At 43.6% G+C, this 10,989-nt stretch overlaps 1 protein-coding gene across 1 annotated transcript; it reads right to left on the bottom strand.

The window, feature by feature from the left end:
- Positions 1 to 3,484: 3,484 nt before the first annotated feature.
- Positions 3,485 to 10,486, bottom strand: ZP4 (zona pellucida glycoprotein 4). The gene is made up of 11 exons (XM_036999486.2): positions 10,273 to 10,486; positions 9,701 to 9,991; positions 8,653 to 8,802; positions 7,736 to 7,923; positions 7,109 to 7,206; positions 6,155 to 6,285; positions 5,781 to 5,970; positions 5,557 to 5,704; positions 4,944 to 5,022; positions 3,815 to 3,931; positions 3,485 to 3,621 (listed from the first exon to the last, which is right to left on the bottom strand). The coding sequence occupies exons 1-11, from the start codon at positions 10,448 to 10,450 to the stop codon at positions 3,518 to 3,520; spliced, it is 1,674 nt and encodes a 557-aa protein (XP_036855381.2). The 5' UTR covers positions 10,451 to 10,486; the 3' UTR covers positions 3,485 to 3,517.
- Positions 10,487 to 10,989: the final 503 nt, after the last annotated feature.

Here is a 10,989-nt window from a genome sequence, read left to right as displayed (position 1 = left end):
TGACTCTCATAAATAAACCCCATAGGAAGTGAAAACTCTAGTTATTCTCATCCTTCTGAGTGTGCATGTAAATATTCTGTATAAAAAAGTACTACTGAAAATATTTTTCAAAAAAGAACAAGACTTCTTAGAATTAAAAACCCAAAGATACATGACAGGTAGAAAAAAAATAGCATTAACTAAGTGATATAATAGCCAAGCAGGAATTCAAGAAAACAAGGCAGAAGGGAATAAACCAGAAATAAGAACTTTTCCCTGAGTTGAAAGCCACGTACCCACTAGATCGAAATTCTTTTCCACCAATCCAGTGCAAATAAAAGACCCAAGGATATTTAGAATGGTGATAGAGAACATTCTAAATTCTAAAGCATATGAAATATCCAAGGTGAGAATATTTTGAAAAGGATCAGAAATCAGAATAATAGACTGCAACACTGAAGGCTGGAAGTCAATAGAGTAATACTTTCAAAATAGTGTAGGCTACTCATCTATAATTTGGTACCTTGCTAAACTACCAAGAGCCAGTGGGGGTGCAGGGTAAAGGAGAAAGAGGTTCTCAGATATATACATTCTCAAAGTTTGTCTCCTGCATCACTCTTTGTCAAAGTGATACAAAATGATATGTGCTGCTAGACTAGGTAACAAACTAAGCAATGCGACCTGGGATTCATCCTATGAGAAAGGGACCCACAGAGGGGAAATCTTAGACTAACCATTGTGCAGCAGGCCTGGATAGCTACCACTCCATATTAGACTAGGAGGCTACATTGTTGCATGAATACACTACAAGATTAGTGATAGGCACACAAAGGAATAAACTCAGCAATGATTTTTATTCTAGAAAAACCTCCAAATATCTAAGAATGAATTACATTATTCTAGTTAGATGTAAATTTGGAGGATATGGTAAAAGTAGGGAAGAGTCTAAGGTGGTGATACAAGATTTAAATAAAAAGTTACTAGCAAAAGCTTACTTTTGCTATTATTTGGCATTTTTCTGAGTTTAAGAATGGGCCTCTGGGAGTTATAAAGTTTCTAATTTAGTTAAGAGACCATCTATTAATAAGCTATTCAAGCCAATGATCCCCACTGATATTTCACTTTAGGGCAGTGATTCACTTCAAAGTAGGTAGCTCTCGCCAAGGGCTTTTCAATTCAGAGGTATAGTGTGATAATTTCCCCCTGCGATATTCTTTTCTATTAAGCAGGCTAAGTTCCAATAAGGAGCCCATAGTTTAGAAAACAAATACCTAAGTTTACAGAAGCACATCCTGTAAGATTCTCTGAAGAGAGGCTGCATGGTCAAATATTTTTTTGAGGTATAAGGCTTATGGTCCCTTTGGAGGTTCATCATAGGACATTAATATGATCAGCCAATGAAGCCCTGGGAAGAGAACATGGCAGGTTCTGGGTCAAGGCTTAAGCACCAGGATTTTTTTGGTTTGGGTCCAGTGTTAGTATAGGGGGTACAACCCTCCCCTCAAAAGAACAAGCACATTGACACTGAGTAAATAACTTACATGCCAGGTACTCTCCTAGAGGAGCCTTCCTAAGGAAGTACCTGGCTTGTCAAATTAGTTTCATTTGGAGGACCCCACACACTTTCAGTGGGGCAAGCCAAGAAGTCATGACCATGTCCCATTTAGTTTCCTCACAGGAAAGGGTGATGGGAATTTTCAAGTCACCTTTTTCTCAGTTGTTCTTCACTTGACTTTTCCCCTTATCACCTGATATTTGTCTTAGTCACTGATGAATCTTTCCTACTTTTTTTTGTTTTACTCCCAATGTGGTACAATGCTAGTCACATAGTATACCCAATGTATGCTTGGATTTAGTGGAGTTTAGTCAGGCTATAGCTCCTAGCCAGAATTGGCTGTAAACATTTGAAGTATTTCTAAAAATTTTAGAGAAACAGCTAATGTACTCAGCTATTGAAAAACCTAATTATGTTCAGGACAGTTTGGGTATGTGAATCTATTTTCAACTATAAACCTTAGAAGATCTAAAAACGTAGTACTTAATAGCTAATGTTTAGCCTGCAAACTGAGTACGATACACACTGGATATTAAAGATAAATCTCATGTATTAGGTTAAATACAATGAAAATTTCATCTATTTATGAATTTTATCTCTTCATGATTGTCTAGGTGAACTACAGTTACACTTATTTAATGACCAAGTTAACCACTACCACTACTGCAATGAAAGACCTTTAAAAGTTGTCTTTGAGCAGAGAAAGTGGTCAAGAATTACAGACTTACTCTCTAGGGTATCTGGATGAGCCATATGTCTGAAGCGTCAGACAAGTCTCAGAAAACCCTTTGTCAAGCTAAATCTGTGTATCACAGGAAACTTTCTCCCACTGAAGAGCTGAGCATTTTCAGTACAATATGGAGTTAAGAGTGTAAGTCCTGGAATTACACTTGACACCACAATCTAGCTCTACAGTGTTGACTAAGTGACAGTGGGTAAATTATTTGACCTCTATCTGTCCTGATCCTGGAGACTGGGCACGAATACCCACCTTATCAGGTTTCCATGAGGCTCTGATATGTTATCAAGCATCTAGGATAGAAATGCTATGCGCTTCTCATGTAACAGGGACTGTCAGTTGAGTAAGGAAATATTTGTCCCCTGCTTAGAAGCAGTATGAGGTAGGGTTTTTCTGGAGTACAAAATAGCTTTTTAAGAACAAAGATGAACACCTTTTACCTTCCTGAAATACAAAGTTACCTAGAAAGTTACTCCCTTGAAGATGAATGGTCCTGGCTCACCAAGTTTTCCCTGATTTGGGAACTCCACCTTGGAAAAACAGACTACAAGTATGGCCAGAAGCATTAACTAGAGAGTTCTTCAAGGACACTGACCTTAAGTTACCATGATTCAATCTCCCCATTTCTCTACTATTAAGAACTATTAAACAAGGAAATTACTTATTAGTTCTGGTTCAAAACTAAGCTTCTTCTGATCAAGGCACTTTCAGTTGACCAATCTATGATCAGAGACTTCCTTTTAGTCATTGTACTAGATATTGGTTTCCAAAGTGTGATTCTTGGAATAAAAAGGTCAGTAACACCTGGGAAATTGTTAGAAAAAAATCCCTTTAGCCTTAGACCAGATCTACTCAAACTCCAGAGGCAGGGCCAGTAGGTCTGACACACACTAAAGTTTGAGAGCCAGTGGTCTAGAAGATTCCTGACTAGGTATAAACCAGTCCTACTTTACTTTGATTTGTCCTGTAGAAGAGTTTTGTTTTACATCCCTCTTTTGTTTCTAAATCTCAGACTTAGCAGAGACTTTACTTCTTGTACATACTGCTTAAGTTGTCAACCAACTATGAAGTTCTATTGAAGTGTTTAGAGGCGCTAGAGTAGAAATATAGGTAAAAACTGTCTGAAGCTGGAGAGATGAGATGCCCAGAGCAGATTTATTAGTTTCTCTTTACCTTTCAAATAAGGAGCAGGGCACAGGCTGGTAGTGCAATCTGGTTTTATTGAGATATTTTGTCTCAGTAACTCATCTCCATTTCCTGGTGGCCAAGGAGGACACTAACAAGGCTCCAACAATTACGGTCCCAGAGAGGCCTGCCGCCCACAGAGCTTGGGAGTCTACAGGAGAACCTGTAGGATGGAAAAGTCGTTTAAAACCAAGTGATTCTACTTCTTGATAGAGACAAGTCAATTTCTTTTGAGATTCACATTGATTATGTCTGTAAAGGATATGAGGGTGGTGGATAGGTGAGGAAGTAGCTTTGGCTTGACTAGTGGTTCAGGTGTGGGATTTAGGTAACTAGTTAAGTCTCCTCCCACTCACTTGTGTATTTATGGAGCTTCTCTGAAGAGTCCTTAGTGGCTTGCAGTAGAATCATGGGACCCTTACTAGAAATGTTAGCAGTACTCTTGTGAAAATGGGTGTCAGAGCTTCTTCTTCCTGTTGGAGAGATGAGAATTTGGAATTGGTTATGATTTTTTTTGTACATAGGGAGAATGGGGAAGTTAAGAATTGAGTTTAATACAAGGCCAGGTCTCTTAATGTACAGCTCAGCTCCATGACTTCAGAAAGCCTCATTAGCTCTCCTACAAACATGAGTCTGAGACTTTGTATCGAATTCTGTTACCTCAGTTTCACCAGAAACTGGGCATAAGGACTGATGTTAGATTATCTGCACACTGTCACCCTTTCCTAAAGGGAGGTACTCAGACAGTAGCATGCCAATACCAAGAGCCTTTCCCCCGTGACAAAGTTGGTCCAGAAACAGTAACAGCAGAGCTGTTTGAATCCTATTTCTATTGCTAGTTACAAGACCTTAGAAAAGTCCATTTAAGGTTTAGTTCTTCAGAAGTATGTTATTGAAGTTGAATGTTAAATATCTAAGTGATAGTAGTGAGATTATTATATTAATTAGTGTGAGTGCTTTTTGCCAAAGGGTCTTAAAGATTCAGGTGTCATGAATCTCAGTGAATACAAGTGCTAGAATGTAAAAGTCGGCCAGGTAGAAGTACGCACACTGTAGGAACACTGGGCCTAACCAATGAGGTGCATATTTTAGGTGTGCAACAGATTCCATCTGTAAACCTTCAGGCCATGTTATCAGACCGGCCTTTGAGCAGGTGTGGAAATCTACTTTTTTGAACTAGCCAGATATAAATATTTTATAAGATTGAGCCATATGCTGGCCATGAACAAGCTTGATTCCTGACTTAAGATTTATATGGAAAAAATAAGGCTCAGAGTTACTTGGAGATTTGTAGCTTGTATTTAAGAGTCCTAGAATTCAAGGAAGCTAGCATTCTGTTCTACTGAATCAAAAAAGTTACTTTAAAGAAGCCTCAATAATGATATTTTCAGTTTGAGCCATTTGCCCACAGCCTAAAGGAGTTTAGTAGTGGGACGCAAGATCCATTCAAGTCTGTCCTTTAATGTGGAGGGCTTGGATACTCACTCCTGGCAAGAGGACAGGTTGTCATACAGGATGGTGTCCCAACAGGCTGGCAGACTGATGCAGTGCAGTGCAGATAGACCTGGGAGCCAATAGAATTGGGATCATAGTCTTTAACTCTGCTCAATCTTCCCAGGAAAAGTTGAATGAAAGTTATCAGAAAATCTTGACAGCCCAAACCAATATCACAATGACGTTAAAGAACTGGAGTCTAGTTGACAAATGTCACTTGTATCATTGGTATGACAAGATCTGAAATTAAGAGATCTTAATAGTGTGCTCTCCAATCTAAGACTTTACCATTGGAGGATGTCAGGCTGGTAAGTAGGATCTGTTTCATTCAGCATTCTGAAGGTTACGTTCATGATGTCATGATTAAATCACGGGAAGACAATGAGAAAACTTAGTGTGTTCTCCAATCTAAGATTTTATAAGGGATTCTCTTTGCTACAGTAAGGATGATGGAGGGAGAAGGAAGATGACCAAAATGAGAAACAGACCCAATGAAGTGTAATGGAAGCCCAGGAACCTTGACTGAGAAGTTGTACGACATGGTAACAATTCTAAGATGGGGGATTCAGGGACCTGTTGAAGGACACGTAAGGGGGCATCATACCGGTCCCCCAAGTGACCTCTTTTCCACTGAGTCCATAAAGCTGAAGGTTAAGATGCTGAAGCGCTGGTAGTGAGAGGGAAATGGCACACCAGAGGCATTCTGGACAGGGATCAGTTGGGTCTGATAGTTGTCTCCAGTGTAGGGGCATCTAAGCAAAGATATATGCACACCAGTCAAGACAATTATGAGGGACTCTAGCACAAGTACACTAAAGAGTCACTTACCCTTTCACCAGCAGGGGCCACTGGAGCTGATGCAGGGGGTTTGCACTGGGTGTAGCCCAGCACTGATGGAGCAGCAGCCCTAGGGTGGGGTCTGTCCTGTGACGGATGGAAACCTCCAAGTAAATAGGATCCTGGAGTAACTTCACCACTGGGTAGTCACTAGCAGTGTAGTAGGAGCTGTAATGTTTATCTGCAAGAGCCAAAATAAGTTGAAGCAGTAAAGATTAGAGCAAAGAACCTCTAAATCACCTGATACAGACTATCCCACCCACATAGACAACTCTAGTAAGTGTCTTGTTACCAAGTTGGGCCCTTAATGCCCTGGAAACAGTGCCTAGACTGTAGGCCAGACACTCCAACCAAGAAGGCCTTACCTTTGGCAATATGAAGTTCCAGAGTGAGGGGTCCAGGCTGGGTCTCAGGAAGTGCTGGTGGGAGAGTGAAAACCTGGACATTAACTGGGAGGACGTTGCTGCTTATGGAGTAGCTGCAGCTGACTCGGAGCCTGCAGGAAAAGATTTCACTAGCTGACTTGGGTGGATGGGCCACACTGCCTTTCTGGTTAAAGTTTTAGGAACACTTAAGGGCTGCTAGGTATTGGACAAATTTGTAAATGTGATAGCTTGGTTCCCAAGTTTGAGGGAGCTATGGTTTAGTTGGGTAAAACAATATACAAACATGACCAATGTTTGAGAGTCGATATAAGAACCACACAAGAAATAGAGATGGTATTGTGTGAAACAGGTGTCTTCTGTAGACAAGGTTATCAGGGAAGAGCTTGCCAGGGGAGTTGATATGAGGATAAAGGAAGACAATGAGTAACTGAGAGGTAAGAGGAGGGAGAGAACATTTCCCAGAGAACAGCTTGGAATCAAGAGTTCTCAGTCCTTTGAAGACTCCCTAGAAGGAATCTGGGGTTGGGAATAGTGAGTGAGGGATTGAGACCATTGGAGGATGTCAGGCTGGTAAGTGGAATATGTTTCATGCAGCATCCTGAAGGTTACGTTCATGATGTCATGGTTAATTCACAGGAAGACAATGAGAAAACAGTGTGCTCTCTGATCTAAGATTTTATAAGGGATTCTCTTTGCTACAGCAAGGATGATGGAGGCGGAAGGAAGATGACCAAATGAGAAACAGACCCGATGAAGTGTAATGGAAGCCAGGTGAGAGGAGGCTTAGATCAGATTGGCAGCAGCAACACAGGGAGAGCTGATCAGATAATGGTGAGACTGGAGGGTAAACGCAGTAGGTGGGTTCGAGCTCTCCCACTTTATGGAGGGGAAGTCACTCTAGTCAAGCAGGGTCAGGTTAACCAAGACCTTTACCGGAAAATACTGTCTCGGGTGATAGAACCATGGCTCCAAGTTCTCACATCTCTAACTGCAACCAGCTCATTTTCATACACTGCTTGGTCTCCAGTGATCTAGAAGATTAAGGAAAGAAGTCTATCATTCCTGCTAGCCAGGTGCTCTCACTTAACTTACTTTGATCTAGCACTCAGCAACACTGCCCTGTTGTAGGCTACATTTACTGTTCCTTGAACAGAAACAGCCGGTGATATCAAGTAGCCTGAGGTGTCATTTTATCTTTTAAGACAAGGGAGTGGGGCTTTCACTACTCCAGTGAAGCAGCCCTGTAACACTACCAACAGTTTCAGCCATCCTCCCTGCTTGTGCCCCAGGGCAGGACAGTAAGGGGAACAACCTACTCCTTGTGGCTCTCTCCTATGGCTTGGAAGTGCTAGTCCCTAGCTGGAGCACAGCTATGATCTCAGCCAAATGCCCAGGGGAGGTTTCAGCTTCTCAGTGATGAAACATTTACATCCTAGAGACCATCCTACACATGGAGCAGTAGTCAGATGTACTCTTATGTGGCTAAGATATTCTAGCTCTCCCTCCAGCCACTAGGACATTCCTTTCTCACATCTAGAGTTATAGGTCAGCTATTCTCACCCGTCTTGTGGTACCACAGGAAGTAAATGGGAACCGGAACAGGGCAAAGGAATGTGTTGCCATCACAGGGCTACATTCCCTGCCATTCTTGAAGGCCAAGTGCACAGAATTCAAGAGCAGCGGAGATGAAGTCACGTTCCGAGGTACAGCAACAGAGAAGTAGCCATCCTGGGTGCAGCGTGATGTCACTGAAATGCCAGAGTGTTTGGGCTGAGGCAGGTCACCTCTCCCATTACTGAGCCACTAGAAAAAAGTCTAAGGATTTCTGATTCCCCCTGAGAAATTGGCATTCTTAGCTAGTGACATCGGTGCAAGCCCAGCTGTCTTGAGCTTATTCAAGGCTGTGCATGAGCACCTGGGTTGGACTCTTGCCTTCAGCACTTACCAACCTTAGGCAAAACCTTTAGCCTCCTTGTTCCACTTCATCATCTGTAGTGGGGTTAATAGCACCTGCTTTGTTTTACTTATCAGTTAATATTCAGAGCTTGGGCTAGAGTATGGCAAATACATACACAATGAGGGTTTTTTTCTTTTTTGCATTAGAAAGTCTCGGCATGATTTGGGACATGTAGGAAGTAGTCTTGAAATAAGTTTCTCTAGATTAGGCTAGCACGGCCAGAGAGGCTATTCCCTGGCAATAGTTTTCTACTTAGCTAGTGTCTTGCACATAACATTCAATGAACTCAAAGCCAAAGCTATTTAGTTTATGTTAGGTTTCTAGAAGAATAGGCAATGAAAGGCTATAGAAAGCTCTATTGCGCGGTGTCAAGTATCCTAAGATGTATTGCTTCTACATCAACTTTGTTATCTTGCATAGTATTTGCCCTAGTGAGGAGGAGGAAAAGCCTCCCTCTCTGGGTTTAGTTGCAGGTAATTGGTGCTTTTCTTCAGCTGTTTTCAAAGATGTACTAACTCACCTGTGTTTCCGTAGTAACAGGAATTCATCTCTAAGTCATGGCAGCAGCCTAGCTCTTTGCAGTCTCCCTCTGTGATGGAGGAAGGACCACATGGCAGTCTGTCCCAGCGTGGGACAGAGTCACACAGGTGAGCACTTGGAGCATCTAGGGCTAGATTTGAAGAGGAAAGCAACTCAAGATAAGTAACAAAGTGTGGTCTATGAAAAAAGAACATTACAATGCATTAGAATTCCCATAGCTCTCTGGATGAGTGGAATAGATACATGCATATTACTATACAGAGATTTAGTCTCACAGTGAATATCAAGCCTCCTCCCCTCCCCACAGGAGTCCCCAGACATTAATACTATTGAACAAAGAGAATACCAATATGATCAGTAGAGAACTGGGATTCTCTTCTTCCAAGTTCCTCTTTCTGCCCTTTAGAGGTGTGTCTCAGTTTTAGTGGACCATGAATAATCTGGGGACCTTTATGAAATGCAGGTTCTAGTTCAGTAGGTCTGGTGTGGCACTATGATTCTGAATTGTCAGTGTTACCCCTTTGGACTGCTTTGAGTAGTAAGGCTGGTGTGAAAAGTGAATTTCAACTTCGAATCTGTTTGAGGCAGGGCTCAGCTCCCAAGGCAAGATTTGCTGAAGCTAAGTAGGAATCAAACATTCCTACTATGTCCTAGTTAAGTGATCAAGCAGCCCTCAACTACTTCTCGGAGGCATTTGCCAGGTCTCTTTGGTAGCATCAGCTTCCCTCCCTACCCTTCTCAAGGCTGGGGTGTCCTGCTCCTGGGCTGGGTCCTGTTTGAATCCCAGTTCTGCCACCCAGCTGTGAGGAGCTTACAGTGCTGGGGTAGGACCTGGGAGCATGTTGAGCACTTTCCACAGTGCCCTAGGAGAGTAATCTCTCAAGGGGCAGCTAGCCTGAGGATGGAAGAATAAGTCTGTGGGAGGCAAGAGTTGGAAGACAATCCATGAGTGTCAGGGGTGCTGCACAGAGCAGGTAGGAGAGGCCCAAGGGCACCTTGCAGGGAGCTTGGAAGTTTTCAAACCTCACCTGGGAGGTCCACAGGACACCGGAGCAGCTTTGTCTCTGTGATAGTCCTGCGTCCAGCTGCATCTGCTGCTTCAATGCCTATCGGCATGAGATAGCGGGAGTCCTGGGGAGCCAGCCTGGATGACGGAGGGAGCTTCCTCTCCGCTCTTGGTGACTGGGTGGTACTCACCCACTCAGTGACATAGCAGCTGCCATAGGATGCCTCTACCTCCAGGGAGCTGCCAGGGCCATCCCGGACCCAGGTGCCACAGCCAGAGTCGTTCTGCAGCCTGTGAGGCAGCCCGCGGTTGTCTGGGGAGGTAGAAAGCACAAAGGGTCAGTCAGCATGGCCACCGGTGCTGGGAAAGGCCAGCCAGCTTTGCCACCAGACTTCACGGGGCAGCTGCCAAGCAGAGAGAGAAACAGGAGGGGAAGCAGATTTGGAAGACAGCTGTGTTTGAGGCAATTCATGCTACAGAGAAATTGCAAAGCTCATCAAAGGGACAGTAGTAAGACAGGAAGCTAGAGGGTTAGCTCGGGCAGCTGAGGCAATGGCTGTTGCCCGGCTAAACCAGTTGAGACGACAAACTTACCCCAAACTACGAGTGTGGGAGAAGTCGCTGTGTCCTGGCTGAGAAGGCTGAGGGTGAACTGAAAGCTGTGTAACCCACAGTGGAGAACACCAGGGTAACCCAGTACCTCGGGCCTATGCTGGCCACCCCAGGCAAGAGACCATGGGAGACTGAGCAAGATAGCCGGAAGCAGCCACATAGCAGCCTAGGAACCTCCTGGCCGTGAGCACACACTTCCTTCCCAGAGCCAGCATACAGGGTAACAGAGTTCCTTTATATAGGGAAGGAGGGCTGGCCTCAGCTGCACCGGGGCAGAACACGCAGCCGGGCCTCCTTTGGAAAGGGGGAAAGTCCAGCTTCATGCCCTTGAGGCCATTGCCTGCAGCTGTATCCCTCCAGACATTGCAATACAGTGAGTCATCAGAGTCCAAGGAAAACATGGTGCCTTTTAGTCAAAAGAGGCTTCTTGGGTTGCTCAGTGTACCACTGACTCTACCAGCTCGTGGACTACAGGAGACCCTCCTCGAGAATTTTGCACATTTGGTAATGAACCCTAGCTGTGTAATTTGGGTAAATTACTATCTCTTGGAATCTCAGTTTTCTCATCTGTAAAGTGGGAGTAGTGCCCCTCGGCAGGAGTGTTCTTTACGATTGAGAGAGTTTATGTCAAGTGTCTGGCACAGGGCTTGGCCAAGCAAAAAGCACTTAATCAACACTGTTGGGGACTTCAAGGACCCT

Source organism: Manis javanica, chromosome 7, assembly GCF_040802235.1.
Source record: "Manis javanica isolate MJ-LG chromosome 7, MJ_LKY, whole genome shotgun sequence".
Lineage (NCBI taxonomy): Eukaryota > Metazoa > Chordata > Mammalia > Pholidota > Manidae > Manis > Manis javanica.
The sequence above is the reverse complement of the archived record's forward strand: the minus strand, read 5'-3'. Positions and strand labels throughout refer to the sequence as shown.